The sequence below is a fragment of the Salmo salar genome, chromosome 01 (assembly GCF_965601325.2).
Source record: "Salmo salar chromosome 01, fSalSal1, whole genome shotgun sequence".
In the NCBI taxonomy this organism is placed as follows: domain Eukaryota; kingdom Metazoa; phylum Chordata; class Actinopteri; order Salmoniformes; family Salmonidae; genus Salmo; species Salmo salar.
Genome location: NC_138291.1, coordinates 50,840,295 through 50,862,952, shown reverse-complemented (window position 1 = coordinate 50,862,952; position 22,658 = coordinate 50,840,295). Strand labels below are relative to the sequence as shown.

General features: G+C 43.9%; 1 protein-coding gene across 4 annotated transcripts in view; it reads left to right on the top strand.

Annotated features, from left to right (window-relative positions):
- Positions 1–22,658, top strand: part of wdfy4 (WDFY family member 4) — a 201,406-nt gene that overhangs the window by 34,553 nt on the left and 144,195 nt on the right. For all 4 annotated transcript variants that reach the window (XM_014198734.3, XM_014198716.3, XM_014198725.3 and 1 more), the window contains exons 11-24: positions 1,351–1,466; positions 1,571–1,672; positions 1,910–2,100; positions 3,895–4,128; positions 4,252–4,775; positions 6,176–6,266; positions 6,515–6,729; positions 6,982–7,085; positions 7,426–7,675; positions 7,891–7,967; positions 8,151–8,369; positions 19,164–19,342; positions 19,555–19,786; positions 20,061–20,206. In XM_014198734.3, the coding sequence (XP_014054209.3) occupies positions 1,351–1,466; positions 1,571–1,672; positions 1,910–2,100; positions 3,895–4,128; positions 4,252–4,775; positions 6,176–6,266; positions 6,515–6,729; positions 6,982–7,085; positions 7,426–7,675; positions 7,891–7,967; positions 8,151–8,369; positions 19,164–19,342; positions 19,555–19,786; positions 20,061–20,206 (2,680 nt within the window). The remainder of the gene's footprint in view (positions 1–1,350; positions 1,467–1,570; positions 1,673–1,909; positions 2,101–3,894; positions 4,129–4,251; positions 4,776–6,175; positions 6,267–6,514; positions 6,730–6,981; positions 7,086–7,425; positions 7,676–7,890; positions 7,968–8,150; positions 8,370–19,163; positions 19,343–19,554; positions 19,787–20,060; positions 20,207–22,658) is intronic.

The following is a 22,658-nucleotide window of genomic DNA, read 5'->3' as shown; positions in this document are numbered from 1 at the left end:
CGCTCAGCCGCGGGGAAGCGTGTGGCCATGGGTTCAGGCTCTGACTCAGAACGGTCAACGAAGGAGGGAGAGAGGCGAGGGGGTGCCGACACTCCCGAAGAAGGTTATCCAGACGGATGGCCATCGTGATGAGTGTGTCCTAGGTTAGATTTTCATCTCAGCAAGCCATCTCCGTCTGGACTTCTTTGCGCAATCCTCTTCAGAATAGGGTGCAGAGCGCCGGCTCATTCCATCCACTGGATGCTGCCACTGTCCTCTCTGCCCTCTAGTGGATGGTGGAAGACCCCTCTGAACAGAGCCATGAACCCCTCATTGGAACCCAGATCCTCTTCTCTCCCAGACGGCCATAGCCCACTCCAACGGTCAGCAGGGAAATAACCGTGGCAACCTTGGACCTCTCCATGGCAACCTTGGACCTCTCCGTGGTGGGAACTCCCAACTGATGAGTGAAATAGAGGGAGCACTGGAGTAGGAAACCACGGCATTTGGAGGGAGACCCGTAATATTTTTCCGGGAGGGACAAACAGGCATCGCTGACCTCGGTGGACTGTTGGATGGGCTGGGGTGCTGGAACGCTGGGTCGAATTGTGGTAGAGAATCCTCCGCTTGTTGGAGATGGTGCCCCTCCGGAAATGTCGAGATGTTGAAGAGCGTGGAGGACCTCATCCATAGCTGTCCCCAGTTGTGCCAGGTGTTCATAGTGTTGGCGAAGTAGGTGTCCCTGTTCGCTGACTATCTGGGAGATGTACTGATTAACTGATGCTTCCATATGTTAAGGCAGTATTCTGTAACGTCGATGCAGGGAGTCAAGAAGCAGGTGCAGTTAGTGAGTTTAATATGAACGAACATAGAATGATACAAAACAAGAGAAACGTCTGACAAGGAAACATAACCAATACTGCCTGATAACTGATAACAAAAAAAAAAAGATATTAAGGGTAAGTAGTCAGGGAGTAATGAAGTCCAGGTGTGACTGATGATGAGACGCAGGTGTGCGTAAAGATGGGCTTCCAGGACCGGTGGTTAGTAGACCTGTGACATCGAGCGCCGGAGGGAGAGTGGGAGTAGACGTGGCAAGGCTGAAACGTAACAAAATGTGGAAAATTCAAGGGGTCTGAATACCTTCCAAATGCACTGTATATCCAGTTACTCATTGTGTATTTATACCTTGTGTAATAATTTTTATATTACTTTTTATATTACTCTTTTTTTTCTCTGCATTGTTGGGAAGGGTCCGTAAGTAAGCTTTTCACTGTTAGTCTACACCAGTTTACGAAGAATGTGACAAATCAAATTTGATTGGATTTGACTTAGTTTAAAATATACAAAATCGCTTCCATTCCTCTTCAGGTTGACAGTGCATAGTGGTCTGCTAGCGGAAGTTCTCAGTGATGGAGGTCTGTTGGAACTTCTGCTTGGAGAACTACGCAGGAGGGCCAAGACACTCAGGAAGGCTAGAGGAGCAGGTATGTGTATATTATTGTAACAATGATGTTACCACATATAGACTTATATAGAGCCTATAGAGCCTTTCACTCTTCCTCACAGTGATCTCTTCTCTCTCTGTCAGGTCCCCACGATCAGTCAGCTGTAGAGGACAATGAGAGAGCTCTCACCACCAGCATGCTCACAGTAGTGGCTGCCCTCACCTTACGCTCCATCAGAAACACAGGTAAGTGTCGGAATCTGGTCTAGCGGTAGTACAACCAACATTTCCCCCAAAGGCACTGGTCCGATCCCTGGGTCCACCACTAGCCACCTTCCTCTCTGTATTCCACTCTCATCTGTCTCCCCTCGCTTTTATATCTGCGTCTATCCAAAGAAATGCTACAATCTATCAGGTACACACATCCGATCACTTTCCAGCTCTCCCCCGCTCTCTCGCTTTCTCTCTCCCCCTCTCTCTCAGTGTCAGTCCGTGACCTTGGGATGGTTCCCTACATAAAGATCTTTCTAGATGAGGAGCAGTACAGAGGACCAACCCTCAGCATCCTGGAGCAGCTGTCAGAGATAAACCCTGACGAGTTTATGTCTACGGCTATAGGAGCTCTCTGTTCCTCTACACAACAGGAGCTGGGGCTCAAACACGACCTGCTGCAGGTACACACATTGATCTCTCTCTAATGTTTTATGGATTGTTGTCAAAAACACATTTTGCTAAAGCATGAGGAGAAACGACAGCCAACAAAAACACGTGAGGGTCTCGACTAATCAGCAGATTTCATTTTCACGTCAAATTTTAACAAATTGTAACATGTTTAAAACATAATAAGGCAGTGAATTTGTTATCCCATCCTCCAGGAGCCTTATTGCATTATAGACAAATGCAGATTGATTAGCTGATACAGGTTTAGCTGTTAGCCAGGGCGCTATTTGATTACCTCTCCAGCCCTGTGCTGTAGCTCTATGAAGATTAGGACCTCTATCACATCAGAGAATGCCTGATAAACCTGATTAGGTCTAAGTGAGTTAGCAACTTACTGTTCGTGTCTATTTTTATAGATCAGAATGAGAGGGGTAGTAACTCGCAGACGATATATGTGTGTGTGTATGGGTGTGTGTGTGTGTGGTGGCCGGGGTGTTTGTGTGTTTGGTGTGTGTGCGAGTGTGTGTATTTGTATACGAGTTTGTGTGTGTGCGTGTGCGAGTGTGTCTATGTGTGTTAACTTGATTAAAGCAGGTGGCAGTCAGATTTAGTGTGACCTGGTTTGGCGTGTGTTGAGAGCCATTGTGATTAGTCTAGTTCTTGTTAATCACATTTCTCTCTGCGTACTGCCACACACATTACCTATCAGATGGATTAGACCACTAAATTAGATGAAGCTAATCACATTTAGCTTAGTCCTCAACAACGGTTACCCCAAATAATTTATGATTTTGTTATTTATTTATGTCAGGACTATTTTTCATCCCTTCATGACCTGCTTGTTTTAATTGGCTGAATAGAACGAGAGATAAGCTCGCATTTTGCTTTGTTTACTTCTTGATAGGCAATTGAATGCATTATACATTATTACTCAAAATGTTTATACAGTGCCTAGTGAAAGTCTACACACCCCTTGCACAGATTCACATTTTGCTGCCTTAAAAAAAAATCAAAATACGTCTTGATTGGGTATGTCCCCACACCCCATAGTTTATACTTGGTGGAAGCACCTTTGGCAGCAATTACAATGACTTTCCAAGAGGCGTTGAGTGTTCCTGAGTGGTCTACTCTCAGTCCTGACTTGAGTCTGCTTGAAAATCAAAGACAAGGTTTCAAAATTACTGTCCATCAATGATTCCCAACCAAATTTACTGAGCTTGAGCAATTTTGACAAAAACAATGAATATATGTTGCCTTAAGAGTTGTGCAAAGTTGGTAGAATCTTATTCAAAATTCAAAAATACTGTTTACATTTTTTATACATTTAGAAAATGTTCTACAATGTTTCTTTCACTTTGAAAGTGGAGCAGGTTGTGTAGATAACTAGTAAAAAAGGCAGAAAAAAAACAGTGCAAGACTTTCACTAGGCATTGTACATATCTAGATGTTGGTCTCTGATGCCTTTGTGACAACATATTCCCAAACCTCAAACATCTCAAACATCTCAAAGAGAATACTGTGTGTGAGCTGAATAGTTTGATCCAGGCTATTCTGATTGTGCTGTCTGTAAAGGGTTAATTCTGTATGGGTCAAGTTCAAGGACCTCAATCTATGTCTGTAATCTTGCCATATAATCTTCTCAATAGCCATGTTAACCGGACTTTCTCGATCTGCCTCATCCATAGAACTGTATAATATAACATCGTCTACCTTGTTTGTTAGATAGTCAGACAGGACTAAAGCACAAATGGAGCCAGACGTGTGTGTGCACATTTTCTGCAACTGAACTCTCTCTCTCTGTTCTCCAGTCAGTTTTGAAGGTTCTGGAGAGCCCTAACAGTTGGGGGGCGTTTCGACGTGCGAGGGGCTTCACCGGCCTGCTGTCCCTGGTGGTGGACATGGAGGGGGCTCTGAGTGACCCCCCTCAGGGTGGGGTGTGGGGTGCTATGGGGCAGCAGGGGATACTAGACCTCCTCTTCCTCACCCTACACACCCTCGCCCTAGCTGTCCACGTACACCCTGTCAACTCACACCAGTTCCAGGTATGTAACACCACTGTATTGTGATGTCATTCATTCAAATGAGGTGTCAAATAACCTCATAAGCCAAAGGATGGGTTGTATGAATGTGACCAGACATGAAAATAATTCATTAATTTGTTCCAGGCTGAAGGGTTCTACGAGAGGCTGGCTGAAGCCTTACTACGGCTGGGTTGTTTCCAGACTGAGGGCCAGGAGGCGACAGAGAGGATGGAGGGCCACGCTGGGGGTATGATGAGTAGGGGCCTGGGCCAGAGATGGGGTCAGAGAGGAACAGAGGATAATCATTCTCTTGGGAGGAGCTTCCACCAGTTTCTGGAGCTGTCTGAGACCCCTGTGCTCACCTCCCTCTCTTCCACCTCCAAGCCACCCCTGCCTCCCCCTTTACAGACCTGTATCAGGCTCCTCTCCTACCTGTACCAATTAGCCACAGGGACCTACGCTGCCCTTGAGATGACAGCTGGACATGTGGGAGAGAAGAGAGAGGGAGGGGGGGATGGGGAGACCCAGGGGGATGGTGGTGGAGGAGAGAGGCTGCAGACTGTGCCACCAACCCCACAGACTTCACAGACACCAGAGGATGAACTACAAGGGGGATCCAGACCTGCAGCCCACAGCATCGCTGTTGTCTGCTCTGAGACTAACTACAGGTGGAACTGTTGTTTATTGTTAAAGAGATTGTACCAGAGTATCTCTATTTCAATGTCCATCTATATCTCTCTATCTCTCTTTCTACCTCCTTCTCCTTTCCTTCTCCTCCACCTCCCTTTCCATCTTCACCTCCCTATATATCTCAGTGGTTTTCTTCTAGGCTTTTAGAGTGCATTCAGAAAGTATTCAGACATCAGATCTGGGGAAGGGTACCAAAAACTGTCTGCAGCATTGAAAGTCCCAAATAACACAGTGGCCTCCATCATTGTTATTTTGGAACAACCAAGACTTTTCCTAGAGCTGGCCACCCAGCCAATCTGAGCAATCGGAGGAGAAGGCCTTGGTCATGGAGGTGACAGAGCTCCAGAGTTCCTCTGTTGAGATGGGAGAAACTTCCAGAAGGACAACCATCTCTGCAGCACTCCACCAATCAGGCCTTTATGGTAGAGTGGCCAGACGGAAGTCACTCCTCAGTAAAAGGCACATGACAACCTGCTTGGAGTTTTCCAAAAGGCACCTAAAGGACTCTCAGACCATGATAAACAAGATTCTCTGGTCTGTTGAAACCAAGATTGAACTGTTTGGGCTGAATGCCAAGCGTCACATCTTGAGGAAACCTGGCACCATCCCTACAGCGAAACATGATGGTGGCAGCATCATGCTTTGGGGATGTGTGTCAGCGACAGGGACTGGGACACTAGTCAGGATCAAGGGAATGATGAATGGAGCAAAGTACAGAGAGATCTTTGATTAAAACCTGCTCCAGAGCGCTCAGGACCTCATACTGGGGTGAAGCTTTACCTCCCAACAGGACAACAACGTTAAGCACACAGCCAAGACAACGCAGGAGTGGCTTCGGGACAAGTGTCTGAATATCCTTGAGTGGCCCAGCCAGAACCCGATCGAACATCTATGGAGATGCCTGAAAATAGCTGTGTAGCGACGCTCCCCATCGAACCTGAACGAGCTTGAGAGAATCTGCAGAGAAGAATAGGAGAAACTCCCCAAATACAGGTGTGCCAAGTTTGTAGCGTCATACCAAAGAAGACGCGAGGCTGTAACCACTACCAAAGGTGTTTCAATACTTATGCAAATGTGATATTTCATTTTTTTTTTTTTATACGTTTGCAAAAAATTCTAAAAACCTTTGTTTTTGCTTTGTCATTATGGGGTATTGTGTGTAAATTGATGTGGGGGGGGGGGGGGGGGGGGGAAATAAGGCTGTAACGTATCAAAATGTGGAAAAAGTCAAGGGTTTTGAATACTTTCCGAATCTACTGTATATTCCAGGTTGTTGCATGAGTGTTAATTTCTCTCGTATCCAATGTACCAGAGGCCAAGCAAGATTGCTTCATATTATAATCACTTTATAACTATGTGATACTATATATCTGTCCAGGTTTACCTGTGACCAGACCATACTGCATCCTGGAGCCCTCAGGGTCATCATGACTCTCCTGCCTCATGTCTTTACTGCAGAGGATCCACAGGTAACCTATCAGCAGACCGACTACACTGCTCTGTCATATGCAGGAATCAATTCAGGAATCAACTCAGTTCAGTTAGATTTAATTCACGCTGTATTGCTCTTTCATATTATGTAGAATCAATTAATTGTAATTCAACTCAGTTCAATTGGATTACTCATAGCTCCTCTCTTCTCAGACTGCTTTGCTGTCATTTGAATTTGACTCAATTTGGTTAAATTGAATTCTTCATCACTCCTCCTCTCCCCCAGCTGTCAGTGGAGGTCCAGTACTCAGTAGCCCACCACCTCCAGGTGATGGTAACATCAGAGAAGAACCGGCAGATCGTCTGCAAGGGGGGTTTGGTGTCCACTCTACTAACCCACTGTCGAAGCATCCTGCTCAGGCCGGACCACCCACTATACCTGCCTGACACACGCATCCTGGAGAAAATCTCCTCACACTCCATCTCCCACATAGACCTCAGGTCAGCTGCTTTTCTTGGCACCAAGCTTGGGTGTGTATATTAGGCACCAAATGGCAGAAAATTGACTGAAACAGGGAAGGACTATCTGGACACGTGTTTCTGTTTTCTGATTCAAGAAGTTTTAAAACATTGTCCCTGTGTTGATCTCACTACCCACCGTTGAGGAATCTTTTTTGTATTTAAAATGGATAGTTCACCCCAAAATCAAAGCTTGACGAATGTTATCTTACCTCTTATTTCCTTCTTCTTCAGGCGTTTCTTGTGTCTTTGTGATCCTCTGATGTGCCAAGCTAACAAAATTGCTGCCACCTCTGCTCCAGAATCCAATACACAATGCCCCTTTTCTCCCTCCAATGGTAAAGATACAGAACTTTTATCTGATTTTAACCATTTAATTTGAGTCCTGCACTAGCACTGTTGATTCAACTAATAAGGGCATAATTATATGACCATTTGAATCAGCTGTGCTAATTCTAGAATACATCAAAGAAGTGGACTGACTAGGGGTACTCGAGGAGAGGTTTGGCAAACACTGGTCTAGAGGAAGCAGACGGCATTTGAAATGTTGCACATCTGTGTTCCAAAAAGTGTAGCTTTTAACTTTAGGCCTACACTGTGTGTAGTCTTTACATGTAATTCTGTAATTACTAATGAAATAAACATGGTTGTAATCGTATAATTAATCTAATTTTGCAGGCCACAGCCCAGAGAAGACAGACAGCTTAACAGACAGTGAGACCACCACTCGCTCCATCATGAAGACATTGAAATGCTCTTTTAGCCTGCTGAGCTCCTCTCCTCCTATTGGCTCTCCTGTCGGCCAGCCCCTCCCCCTGCACCAAATCATTAGCCTAGTCTCCATGACGTCACCAAGGAGCTTCCGACCACACCGAGTCTCCACCTCTCCGGCCTTTGTGGAGTTTGATATGACTGAGAGCGGCTATGGGTGAGTCCACTGTACTGGGTAGGTTGGAAGTGGGATGGGTTCTGGTAGGTTTGCATAGGATTCCAATGATTCACTAGCCTGATCCCAGATCTGTTTGTGCTGTCTTGCCAACTTCTATGGTCATTGTCATACAAAATGTTCTGTTGCACACCATTGATTTGACAATGGTGTATGTCTCTGTGTGTGTGTGCATGTCTGTGTGTGTGTGTTTTCAGCTGTCTGTTTCTACCATCCCTGGCTACAGTGAAAGGTGTCAATGCTGACTCCATCCCAATAGGGGGAATAGGAGGAGGTAAGACAGGAGGGGAGGGAGTTCACCTAGTACTGTATCAACTATGTTTTACTTTTAACAACTATATGTTTACCTATTTTACTTGTTTAAATGGATTTGCTTTGAAAATGCTGTATGACCTATGTTTGGTTTACTTTAGCTCTGCTTGTCCCCTCTCCTCCTCCTCCTTTTCCATTCAACCAGACTGTCGTGGTTTCCCTCCAGCAGCAGGCCTGTCATATTCCTGCTGGTTCCTGATCAGCAGGTTCAGTTCAGCCTGTGATTCCCACCCGATCTGGCTGCTGTCTGTGGTGCGCCATATGTCCCGTGCCGAACAGCAGTACGTCTGTCTGTCTGTCTCCATCTCAGCCAGCGACGGATGTTTGGTCATCTCCACTGAGGAGGAGCCCTTCACCTTCCTGGGTAAAGATATGCTAAAGAGACATTGGAATGACCTCAACCTGTGCTGTAATGTTTTCTTTGGCACAATAAGCTATTTACTCAAAAATACACCAATCTCAAACCAACCTCTAGACCAGGGGTGTCAAACTCATTTTTGGAGGGCCTAGTGTGTGCTGGTTTTTGGTGTTTCCTTTCAATTAAGACCCAGACAACCAGGTGAGGGGAGTTTCTTACTAATCAGTGACATTAATTAATCAATCAAGTCCAAGGGAGGAGCGGAAACCCACAGACACTCGGACCTCCATGGAATGAATTAGACACGTGCTTTAGAACAATGTTCCTGCTAAGATGTGCGTGTGCACGCACTTCCTCCAGGAATGCCACGCAGAAGAAAGGCAGTGCCGCACAGAAACGCAAGAGATTGAACTTCACTGAGTTCGCCCCATTAGTTTACACTATATACACTACAACACCTACACATTCAAGGGTTTTTCTTTATTTTTTACTATTTTCTACATTGTAGAATAATAGTGAAGATATCAAAACTATGAAATAACACATATGGAATCATGTAACCAAAGAAGTATTCAACAAATCAAAATATATTTTAGATTGTTGATTCTTCAAATAGCCACATTTTACCTTGATGTCAGCTTTGCACACTCTTGGCATTCTCTCAACCTTTTTCATGATGTATCAATCAATCAATCAATCAATCAATCAATCATTCAATCAAATGTATTTATAAAACCCTTTTACATCAGCCGATGTCACAGAAACCCAGCCTAAAACCCCAAACAGCAAGCAATGCAGATGTAGAAGCACGGTGGCTAGGAAAAACTCCCAAGAAAGGCAGGAACCTAGGAAGAAACCTAGAGATGAACCAGGCTCTGAGGGGTGGCCAGTCCTCTTCTGGCTGTGCCGGTGGAGATTATAACAATACATGGCCAAGATTTTCAAACATTCATAGATAACCAGCAGGGTCAAATAATAATAATCACAGTGGTTGTACAGGGTGCAACAGGTCAGCACCTCAGGAGTAAATGTCAGTTAGCTTTTCATAGCCGATCATTCAGAGTCAGAGACAGCAGGTGCGGTAGAGAGTCGAAAACAGCTTATCCGGGACAAGGTAGCATGTCCAGTGAACAGGTCAGGGTTCCGTAGCCGCAGGCAGAACAGTTGAAACTGGAGCAGCAGCACGACCAGGTGGACTGGGGACAGCAAGGAGTCATCAGGCCAGGTAGTCCTGAGGCATGGTCCTAGGGCTCAGGTCCTCCGAGAGAAGAGAAGGAGAAAGAGAGAAAGAGAGAAAGAGAGAAAGAGAGAAAGAGAGAAAGAGAGAGAACTAGAGAATTCACACAGGGCACTAGATAAGAGGAGAAATACTCCAGATATAACAGACTGACCCTAGCCCTCCGACACATAAACTATTGTAGCATAATTACTGGAGGCTGAGACAGGAGGGGTCAGGAGACACTGTGGCCCCGTCCAACTATACCCCCAGAGAGGGCCAACCAGGTAGGATGTAACCCCACCCACTTTGCCAAAGCACAGCCCCCACACCACTAGAGGCATATCTTAAACCACCAACTAATAGCCCACAAAGATCTCCCCCAAGGCCGGAACCCGAGGGGGGAGCCAACCCGGACAGGAAGATCACGTCATAGCCTCAACCCACTCAAGTGATGCACCCCTCCTTGGGACGGCATGGATGAGCACCAATCAGCCAGTGACTCAGCCCCCGTCATAGGGTTTGAGGCAGAGCACAGCCCCCACACCACTAGAGGCATATCTTAAACCACCAACTAATAGCCCACAAAGATCTCCCCCAGTGGAGAGAGGGGAACCAGCTGAATAGAGAGAGCAAGGGTGGCTCGTCGCTCCAGTGCCTTTCTGTTCACCTTCACACCCCTGGACCAGACTACACTTAATCATAGGACCTACTGAAGAGATGAGTCTTCAATAAAGACTTAAAGGTTGTGATCGAGTCTGCTTCTCTCACATGGAAAGGCAGACCATTCCATAAAACTGGAGCTCTGTAGGAGAAAGCCCTGCCTCCAGCTGTTTGCTTACAAATTCTAGGAATAATGAGGCTTGCGTCTTGTAACAGTAGCGTACATGTAGGTATGTACGGCAGGACCAAATCGGAAAGATAGATAGGAGTAAGCCCATGTAATGCTTTGTAGGTTAGCAGTAAAACCTTGAAATCAGCCCTAGCCTTAACAGGAAGCCAGTGTAGAGAGGCTAGCACTGGAATAATATGATCACATTTTTTGGTTCTAGTCAAGATTCTAGCAGCCGTGTTTAGCACTAACTGAAGTTTATTTAGTGCTTTATCCGGGTAGCCGGAAAATAGAGTACTGCAGTAGTATAATCTAGAAGTGACAAAAGCATGGATTAACTTTTCGGCATCATTTTTGGACAGAACGTTTCTGATTTTTGCAATGTTACGTAGATGAAAAAAAGCTGTCCTTGAAACAGTCTTGATATGTTCGTCAAAAGAGAGATCAGGGTCCAGAGTAACACCAAGGTCTTTTACCGTTTTTTTTTTTAGATGACTGTACAACCATCAAGATTAATTGTCAGATCCAACAGAAGATCTCTTTGTTTCTTAGGACCTAGAACTAGCATCTCTGTTTTGTCCAAGTTTAAAAGTACAAATTTGGCCCCCATCCACTTCCTTATGTCTGAAATACAGGCTTCCAGGGAGGGCAATTTTGGGGCTTCACCATGTTTCATCGAAATGTATCGTCCTCATAGCAGTGAAAGGTGGAGGGAGTCTGGAAGGGCATCTTGGAATCTTTGGGTTGTCCGAGAATTTATAGCATGGCTTTTGAAGATCCTTGGTTGGGGTCTGAACAGATTATTTGTTGTGATTGCAAACATAATAAAATGGTGGTCCGATAGTCCAGGATTCTGAGGAAAAACATTTAGATCCACAATATTTATTCCACGGGACAAAACTAGGTCCAGAGTATGACTGTGGCAGTGAGTAGGTCCGGAGACATGTTGGACAAAACCCACTGAGTCGATGATGCCTCCGAAAGCCTTTTGGAGTGGGTCTGTGGACTTTTCCATGTGAATATTAAAGTCACCAAAAATTTGAATATTATCTGCCATGACTACAAGGTTTGATAGGAATTCAGGGAACTCAGTGAGGAATGCTGTATACAGCCCAGGAGGCCTGTAAACAGTAGCTATAAAAGGTGATTGAGTAGGCTGCATAGATTTCATGACGAGAAGCTCAAAAGACGAAAAGACAGTCAGTTTCTTTTGTAAATCGATATTTGGTATTTTAAATGTTAGCAACCCTCTGTCTTTGCGGGATATGGTCACTAGTGTAACCAGGAGGACAGGCCTCATTTTACACAGTAAATTCATCATGCTTAAAAGCCATGTTTCAGTCAGGCCAATCACATCAAGATTATGATCAGTGATTATTTCATTGACTATAACTGCCTTGGAAGTGAGGGATCTAACATTAAGAGCAGTTGGAGGCCATGGAAGGAGAGGTGAATGGCATTGAAACTCATCTGGAGGTTAGTTAACCTGTTGGGGCTAGGGGGCAGTATTTGCACGGCTGGATAAAAAAATGTACCCGATTTAATCTGGTTACTAATCCTACCCAGTAACTAGAATATGCATATACTTATTATATATGGATAGAAAACACCCTAAATTTTCTAAAACTGTTTGAATGGTGTCTGTGAGTATAACAGAACTCATTTGGCAGGCAAAACCCTGAGACATTTTCTGACAGGAAGTGGATACCTGATGTGTTGTATTACCTTTAAACCTATGCCATTGAAAAACACAGGGGCTGAGGAATATTTTGGCCCTTCCTATTGCTTCCACTAGATGTCACCAGCCTTTACAAAGTGTTTTGAGTCTTCTGGAGGGAGATCTGACCGAACAAGAGCCATGGAACGATGATGGCCCATTAGACACCTGGCGCGCGAGTTCATGTTGGGTACCCTCGTTCCAATACGTTATAAAAGAGAATGCATTCGTCCACCTTGAATATTATTCATGTTCTGGTTAAAAAAGGCCCTAATGATTTATGCTATACAACGTTTGACATGTTTGAACGAACGTAAATATATTTTTTCCCCTCGTTCATGAAGTGAAGTCCGGCTGGCTTAGATCATGTGCTAACAAGACGGAGATTTTTGGACATAAATGATGAGCTTTTTTGAACAAAACTACATTCGTTATGGACCTGTGATACCTGGAAGTGACATCTGATGAAGAGAATCAAAGGTAATGGATTATTTACATAGTATTTTCGATTTTCGATCTCCCCAACATGACGGCTAGTCTGTATCGCAACGCGTATTTTTCTGGGCGCAGTGCTCAGATTATTGCAAAGTGTGATTTCCCAGTAAGGTTATTTTTAAATCTGGCAAGTTGATTGCGTTCAAGAGATGTAAATCTATAATTCTTTAAATGACAATATAATATTTTACCAATGTTTTCTAATTTTAATTATTTAATTTGTGGTGCTGACTTGACTGCCGGTTATTGGAGGGAAACGATTTCCTCAACATCAATGCCATAGTAAAACGCTGTTTTTGGATATAAATATGAACTTGATAGAACTAAAAATGCATGCATTGTCTAACATAATGTCCTAGGAGTGTCATCTGATGGAGATTGTAAAAGGTTAGTGCATAATTTTAGCTGGTTTTATGGTTTTGGTGACCCTGTCTTTGAATTGACAAAACATTACACACAACTCTTGTAAATGTACTGTCCTAACATACTCTAAATTTATGCTTTCGCCGTAAAACCTTTTTGAAATCGTAAAACGTGGTTAGATTAAGGAGATGTTTATCTTTCAAAGGGTGTAAAATAGTTGTATGTTTGAAAAATTTGAATTTTGACATTTATTTGGATTCAAATTTGCCGCTCTTGAAATGCACCTGCTGTTGATGGAGTGCACCACGGGTGAGCCCACCTAGCCCATAGAGGTTAACACAGTGTCCAAAGAAGGGCCAGAGGTATACAGAATGCTGTCATCTACATAGAGGTGGATCAGAGAATCACTAGCAGCAAGAGTGACATCCTTGATGTACACAGAGAACAGAGTCGGCCCAAGAATTGAACCCTGTGGCACCCCCATAGAGACTGCCAGAGGTCCGGACAACAGGCCCTCCGATTTGACACACTGAACTCTATCAGAGAAGTAGTTGGTGAACCAGGCGAGGCAATCATTTGAGAAACCAAGGCTGTTTAGTCTGCCAATAAGAATGTGATGATTGACAGAGTCGAAAGACTTGGCCAGGTCGATGAATATGGATGCACAGTTATGTGTCTTATTGAAGCCAGCTATTTTTCAGCTCTTTCAGATCATCAGCTATCTAGATTTGAGTGAAGGAGAAATGGGGAGGCTTGGGCGAGTTGCTGTGGGGGGTGGAGGGCTGTTGATCGGGGTAGGGGTAGCCAGGTGGAATGCATGGCCAGTCGTAGAAAAATGCTTATTGAAATTCTCAATTATAGTGGATTTATCGGTGGTGACAGTGTTTCCTAGCCTCAGCGCAGTGGGCAGCTGGGAGGAGGTGCTCTTATTCTCCATGGACTTTACAGTGTCCCAGAACCTTTTTGAGTTTGTGCTACAGGATGTACATTTCTGTTTAAAAAAGCAAGCCTTAGCTTTCCTAACTGCCTGTGTATATTGGTTCCTAACTTCCCTGAAAAGTTGCATATCACGGGGGCTATTCGATGCTAATGCAGAACGCCACAGGATGTTTTTGAGCTGGTCAAGGGCAGTCAGGTCTGGAGAGAACCAAGGGCTATATCTGTTCCTGGTTCTAAATTTTTTGAACGGGGCATGCTTATTTAAGATGGTGAGATGGTATTATGTGTACAGTGACTGCAATTAGAAGGCATAATGTTAATGTTACTACTTAGCTTTGGCTGGTGGAGGTCCTGTAGAGTCAAGATAAAGCGTCCAGGGGGAAAAAGTTGTATGAAAAAAGTCGAGCGAGGGGAAAAAAAATAAATATATAAAACAGTAATTAAAAAGTAAAAACCGTGAAGTTGGCAGGTAGCAAAGTAACGCTAGCAACAAAGCGCACAGCAGCACGTAAACAAGTTCACAAGTTGTGACAGGAAATTACGTCAGCAGGGATACCTGTGTGTCAGGCGCACCTTGGAAAGGTTTACAGAATGTAGTCACCTGGAAGTTCATTTGTGGAATTTCTTTTCTTCTTAATGCGTTTGAGGCAATCAGTTGTGTTGTGACAAGGAAGGGGGTTATACAGAAGATAGCCCTATTTGGTAAAAATCCATATTATGTCAAGAACAGCTCAAATAAGCAAAGCAAATTTACTTTCAGACATGAATGTCAGTCAATACAGAACATTTCAAGAACTTCGAAAGTATCTTCAATGTCAGTCGCAAAAACCATCAAGCGCTATGATGAAACTGGCTCTCATGACGACCCTCACAGGAATGGAAGACCCAGAGTTACCTCTGTTGCAGAGGATAAGTTCATTAGAGTTACCAGCCTCAGAAATTGCAGCCCAAATAAATGCTTCACAGAGTTCAAGTAACAGACACATCTCAACATCAACTGTTCAGAGGAGACTGTGTGAATGAGGCCTTCATGGTCGAATTGCTGCAAAGAAACCACTACTAAAGGTCACCAATGAGAAGAAGAGATTTGCTTGGGCCAAGAAACACGAGCAATGGACATTAGACCGGTGGAAATTTGTCCTTTGGTCTGGAGTCCAAATTGGAGGTTTTTGGTTCCAACCGCTGTGTCTTTATGAGACGCGGTGTGGGTGAACGGATGGTCTCCGCATGTATATTTCCCACCGTAAAGCATGGAGGAGGAGGTGTTATGGTGTGGGGGTGCTTTGCTGGTGACACTGTCTGTGATTCATTTACAATTCAAGGCACATTTAACCAGCATGGCTACCACAGCATTCTGCAGCGATACGCCATCCTATCTGGTTTGGGCTTCGTGGGACTATCATTTGTTTTTCAACAGGACAATGACCACAGTCACACCTCCAGGCTGTGTAAGGGCTATTTGACCAAGAACGAGAGTGATGGAATGCTGCATTAGATGACCTGTCCTCCACAATCCCCGACCTCAACCAATTTGAGATGGTTTGGGATGAGTCGAACCGTAGAGTGAAGGAAAAGCAGCCAACAAGTGCTCAGCATATGTGGGTACTCCTTCAAGACTGTTGGAAAAGCATTCCAAGTCAAGCTGGTTGAGAGAATGCCAAAAGTGTGCAAAGCTGTCATCAAGGCAAAGGGTGGCTATTGGAAGAATCTCAAATATAAAATATATTTTGATTTGTTTAACACTTTTTTCGTTACTACATGATTCCAAATGTGTTATTTCATAGTTGTAATGTCTTCACTATTATTCTACAGTGTAGGAAATAGTAAAGATAAAGAAAAACCCTTGAATGAGTAGGTGTTCTAAAATTTTTGACCGGTAGTGTAGATCAATGTTTTTTATGCGACCAGATCAACATTATATCAACCGCTTTTCAATGAAACAAACCAAAACAAATCTAACTTTGCAAGATTGAGTCTGTGATTTTGTTGTAGGCAGAGCCAAAGCGCAACGGAGTAGAATTCTATTGGCTGGGGTAGCCGACTAGCAGGCTTCAATCATGCTTTTCAGATCAGAGCTGCGCTTGTACGCATTTGTTCATATTCTTTGCTAGTTAGCGAGTTATTAGCCCAGTTTTATCTAAGAATAAAGCAGCAATGGGGAAATACGGCTTTTCTAAAAGAGCACAAAACGCGTCGGCTACATTTCAAGCTGTCTTTGAAAACCTATTCAGGTAAAAAGTTGATGTCTTAATTAAAGGGGCAGTGTTTGAAATTGAAATCGTGTTTTTTTTTTTTACATTGGATAAAAGTAGAGACTCAGAGCTAGAAAATGGTATATACACTGCAGTTGAGGAACAATGGGAAAGTAATTATTCTTCGAAAGTTGATTAATGTTTAGGTTCACCTACTGGAGAGCTCTTCTTTGTCCACACCGATTCAGCATCGTTCACACTCTTTTAAGCCTTAGCCCCACCCTTCTATTTAAAGAGTCACATGAGGCCATGTGGTAAACACATGCTATATCAAATAGAATGTAAGTGTATTTGTCACTTGCACAGGATACAGAACGTGTAAATATACTGCTCAAAAAATAAAGGGAACACTTAAACAACACAATGTAACTCCAAGTCAATCACACTTCTGTGAAATCAAACTGTCCACTTAGGAAGCAACACTGATTGACAATACATTTCACATGCTGTTGTGCAAATGGAATAGACAACAGGTGGAAAGTATAGGCAATTAGCAAGACACCCCCAATAAAGGAGTGGTTCTGCAGGTGTGGACCACAGACCACTTCTCAGTTCCTATGCTTCCTGGCTGATGTTATGGTCACTTTTGAATGCTGGCGGTGCTTTCACTCTAGTGGTAGCATGAGACGGAGTCTACAACCCACAAAAGTGGCTCAGGTAGTGCAGCTCATCCAGGATGGAAGATCAATGCGAGCTGTGGCAAGAAGGTTTGATGTGTCTGTCAGCGTAGTGTCCAGAGCATGGAGGCGCTACCAGGAGACGTGGAGGAGGCCGTAGGAGGGCAACAACCCAGCAGCAGGACCGCTACCTCCGCCTTTGTGCAAGGAGGAGCAGGAGGAGCACTGCCAGAGCCCTGCAAAAGACTGTGTCTGCTCAAACGGTCATAAACAGACTCCATGAGGGTGGTATGAGGGCACGACGTCCACAGGTGGGGATTGTGCTTACAGCCCAACACTGTGCAGGACGTTTGGCATTTGCCAGAGAACACCAAGATTGGCAAATTCGTCACTGGCGCCCTGTGCTCTTCACAGATGAAAGCAGGTTCACACTGAGCACGTGACAGACGTGACAGAGTCTGGAGACGCCGTGGAGAATGTTCTGCTGCCTGCAACATCCTCCAGCATGACCGGTTGGCGGTGGGTCAGTCATGGTGTGGGATGGCATTTCTTTGGGGGGCCACACAGCCCTCCATGTGCTCGCCAGAGGTAGCCTGACTGCCATTAGGTACCGAGATGAGATCCTCAGACCCCTTGTGAGACCATATGCTGGTGCGGTTGGCCCTAGGTTCCTCCGAATGCAAGACAATGCTAGACCTCATGTGGCTGGAGTGTGTCAGCAGTTCCTGCAAGAGGAAGGCATTGATGCTATGGACTGGCCCGCCCGTTCCCCAGACCTAAATCCAATTGAGCACATCTGGGACATCATGTCTCGCTCCATCCACCAACGCCACGTTGCACCACAGACTGTCCAGGAGTTGGCAGATGCTTTAGTCCAGGTCTGGGAGGAGATCCCTCAGGAGACCATCCGCCACCTCATCAGGAGCATGCCCAGGCGTTGTAGGGAGGTCATACAGGCACATGGAGGCCACACACACTACTGAGCCTCATTTTGACTTGTTTTAAGGACATTACATCAAAGTTGGATTAGCCTGTAGTGTGGTTTTCCACTTTAATTTTGAGTGTGACTCCAAATCCAGACCTCCAGGGGTTGATCAATTGGATTTCCATTGATTATTTTTGTGTGATTTTGTTGTCAGCACATTCAACTATGTAAAGAAAAAAGTAGTTAATAAGATTATTTCCGTCATTCAGATCTAGGATGTGTTGTTTAAGTGTTGCTTACATAGTAGCCATATCAAAAACAGAAAGTGTCTAAATTGATGGGTCATGTGAAGGAAATGCTATAACAACCCCCCAGCCACATCTACTGTAGCTAAGTGGATGGGTCATTGTCTTGACATGTACACATCTTAATGAAATACAATAGATGGCTGTAATCACCCCCAGACACACCTGGCTGATTTGATGGGTCATCTAATAATCCGGCAGAGGTGGAGTCTTTTGTTTAGACATGTAGCTAGCTAGCTAAACAATGAACTGGCATAATCCCAACTCATACTACTACCAATACAAATATTGTCATAGCTGTGGAAAGAATCTTCAGGTAGCTAACAAACTATGTGCAAAGTTAGCTAGCTAACAGTAGGCTATAACTAGCAATGAAAATGGCTTTCTGATTCAATTAATATTACTACACAAACTTAACATTTTTGTTCATATTTATGGATGGAATACAAGTTTGTTATTAAGGCACATGAAAGTTCACATGTTCCAGAAGGCATTTCTATAAATAAAACACTATTTATAAAAAAAATAGATGTTTACGTTCAAATCCCGCTCCTGTGAAGTAGTGACGTGCAACATACGCCTAGTTTCCTGAAATGAGTCACATATAGGTTACTGTAGGCTATATCATAGAAATCAAAAGCTATATCCATGTGAAAATGTTATGGGATTTGCTCCATTGGTTTTGTTGGTAGGCCTACATTATGCTCAAATATACACAATAGACTATTTATTGGCTACTGTTTAGAACTGTAAGGGTCTTTGGCATCATTAAATTGAAGACTGGTAGCTCTCATGCTTGAAAAGGTTGTAGACCCCTGCCCTACACCCTGTGCACTTGGAAATTTGAAAGGATTTGATTGGTATAAACATTATGATATAACTTCCAACTATCTTATGACAGGGCAAGGAAGAGAGATTACCATTATTGCTTACACCAGTCAAATTCTCTCAGATATCCACAAGTGGTCTAGGGGTCAATTTGGGATTGGGGCTACGATTGCTTTGAATGACCTAATTTTAGAAAGATTTAGCAAAAGGTGGATTTTTGTCATTTTAGTTGATTACTGTTTGATCTGGACTGCAACTCCTTCTGTGATTGATTGATTGTTGTATTAATTGATTGATGTATTAATTGCCAGATATGATGGAGCCAGAGGTGCGGCCCCCCAGCCCCCTGCCAGGTTCTCTGAGGTTCAAATGCTCCAGTCAGCTGACCCCAGGTCAGTGGCACCATCTGGCCATTGTCATGGCGAAGGACGTGAAGAAGAGCTGTAAGGTCACGGCCCACCTCAATGGGAAACTGGTGGGAGCAGCAAAGGTACAGGAGCAGGAGAGAGTAAATTCATCCATTTTACATTGAAAGATGATCGAATAAACTTCTGTTGTGTTGGAGGCCATTGGCGATTTTTCCGCTGCTACTGTGAATTTTAGCTGTAGCTCATGTCATTGGTTGAAGTACTGTCTACTCCTTTACTCACTCTGTGCTGTGAAAATTCAGAGAACTCTCTATGTGTTCTGATTCACTGTCAGATGCTGTACATCCAACCGTTCCCGGGTCAGTACGTTTCCATGGAACCCACGGCGGTGATTGACGTGTGTGCCTTCATTGGAACGCCGTCTCTATGGAAACAGCACGCTTCGTTGGTGTGGCGCGTCGGGCCCACCTACCTGTTTGAGGAAGTGCTGAGTCCAGGGGCTGTAGGAGTCATCTACAACCAGGGAACAGCCTACTTGGGAAACTACCTGGCTCTACGCAACACAGGTGTTTGTCTGATCATTACCTGGCCATGGACTCAAGACCGTGTAGTCAATTTACTTAAAGCTTGCAGATACTGTATAATACATTATGATTCCTTTAGCATCTACGACCCCTTATAATGTATTATAATCATCTCATGATGACCTTGACTATATGTCAGCCATTTTGAGTCAGTTGTGTTTCCAGAAATACAGAAACATATTTGAGTCAGTTGTGTTACCAATGTCAGTTTGACCAGGATTTGTGTCTCACAATGTCATTCTGTGTGTTCCTCCAGGCTCTGGCCCAGACCCCATCCCTCTCAGGCTGGTCCCTGAGGAGAGGATCTCATTTGGTATCAACCCGGCTGTAGCAACTTTAACCACGGTAGCAGAGATACGAGAAAGCTACAACGAGGTGGACTGCCGTCTCATCGCCAAAGAGGTAAAGAGGGTCCAGCGCTGTCTTCATGATGTCCGATCAGAAATATGGGGTCCTAATAATAACCCCAAACAATCACAAACAACCAAAAACAGGTACCCTAAACAACCACAAACAGGTACCCCAAACAACCATAAACAGGTAACGCAAACAACCACAATCAGGTACCCCAAACAACCTAAAACAACCACAAACAACCCGAAACATACCCTAAACAACCACAAACAATGAGAAGCATCCAACTGCAGATATGAGTGCTGAGGCCACCTGTCGAGTATTCCAGAAAGATAGTTGAATAAATTCAGGATTCCCTGAACATAACCTCCTTCTCTTAACCTGATAAGGGAGTCTTGGATTTCTTTGTTCCAGAATGGCTGCTTCTCGTTTAAGTAATTAGGCTAAGCAAAGCACAGATTGGTTGGTCCGACTACGCAACATTCAAAAAGGTCCTCATGTCGATGACAGAAAAACCTTAGATATGGAGTCAAAAGACAGAGTCCAATATTTCAAGTCTATAACAAGAAACAATTGTCACAACATACAAAGAATATGTTCACAAATTTACTACGGATGTAATTCACCGATACACATCGGTCCCCGATTCAAATGTTTAAGATATGACTGCATTAGACCCCAAGAAAATAGATTCAAACATTATGAATCATTGATTTTGCTCATATTACTTTCTTTCTACCTAGTGAAAAATGCCTAATCTTTTGTGACAACTGATGCGCCCTGACCTTCAGCGTCAAACTAAGTATGTAGTTGTGTTAACAGTCATTGATCTTCAAGTCATTTTGCATCCCGAACAACCCTAAGGAATGTCAGTAGCCTAGTCAAACTACGCACTGTGCCCAGCTTCATGCTCTGACCAACGTGAGGTAGGCGACCTGTTTCTTGCACATAAAGTTGAAGTCGGAAGTTTACATGCACTTTGGTTGGCGTCATTAAAACTTGGTTTTTCAACCACTCCACAAATTTCTTGTTAACAAACTATAGTTTTGGCAAGTCGGTTAGGACATCTGCTTTGTGCATGACACAAGTTATTTTTCCAACAATTGTTTACAGACAGATTATTTCACTTATAATTCACCATATCACAATTTCAGTGGGTCAGAAGTTTACATACAGTAAGTTGACTGTGCCTTTAAACAGCTTGGAAAATTCCAGAAAATTATGTAATGGCTTTAGAAGCTTCTGATAGGCTAATTGACATCATTTGAGTCAATTGGAGGTGTACCTGTGAATGTATTACAAGGCCTACCTTCAAACTCAGGGCCTCTTTGCTTGATATCATGGGAAAATCAAAAGAAATCAGCCAAGACCTCAGAAAAACAATTGTAGACCTCCACAAGTCTGGTTCATCCTTGGGAGCAGTTTCCAAATGCCAGAAGGTACCACGTTCATCTGTACAAACAATAGTACGCAAGTATAAACACCATTGGAGGACGCTGGCGTCATACTGCTCCAGAAGGAGACCCGTTCTGTCTCCTAGAGTTTGGTGCGAAAAGTGCAAATCAATCCCAGAACAACAGCAAAAGACCTTGTGAAGATGCTGGAGGAAACAGGTACAAAAGTATCTATATCCACAGTAAAACGAGTCCTATATCGATGTAACCTGAAAGGCCGCTCAGCAAGGAAGAAGCCACTGCTCCAAAACCGCTGGACAAAGATTGTACTTTTTGGAGAAACGTCCTCTGGTCTGATGAAACAAAAATAGAACTGTTTAGCCATAATGACCATCGTTATGTTTGGAGGAAAAAGGGGGACGCTTGCAAGCTGAAGAACACCATCCCAACCGTGAAGCACGGGGGTGGCAGCATCATGTTGTGGGGGTGCTTTGCTGCAGGAGGGACTGGTGCATGTCACAAAATAGATGGCATCATGAGGAGGGACAATTATGTGGATATATTGAAGCAACATCTCAAGACATCAGTCAGGAAGTTAAAGCTTGGTCGCAAATGGGTCTTCCAAATGGACAATGACCCCAAGCATACTTCCAAAGTTGTGGCAAAATGGCTTAAGGACAACAAAGTCAAGGTATTGGAGTGGCCATCACAAAGCCCTGACCTCAATCCTATAGAACATTTGTGGGCAGAACTGGAAAAATTGTGCGAGCAAGGAGGCCTACAAACCTGACTCAGTTACACCAGCTCTGTCAGGAGGAATGGGCCAATATTTACCCAACTTATTGTGGGAAGCTTGTGGAAGGCTACCTGAAACGTTTGACCCAAGTTAAACAATTTAAAGGCAATGCTACCAAATACTAATTGAGTGTATTTAAACGTCTGACCGCTGGGAATGTGATGAAAGAAATAAAAGCTGAAATAAATCATTGCCTCTACTATTATTCTGACATTTCACATTCTTAAAATAAAGTGGTGATCCTAACTGACCTAAGACAGGGAATTTTACTAGGATTAAATGTCAGGAATTGTGAAAAACTGAGTTTAAA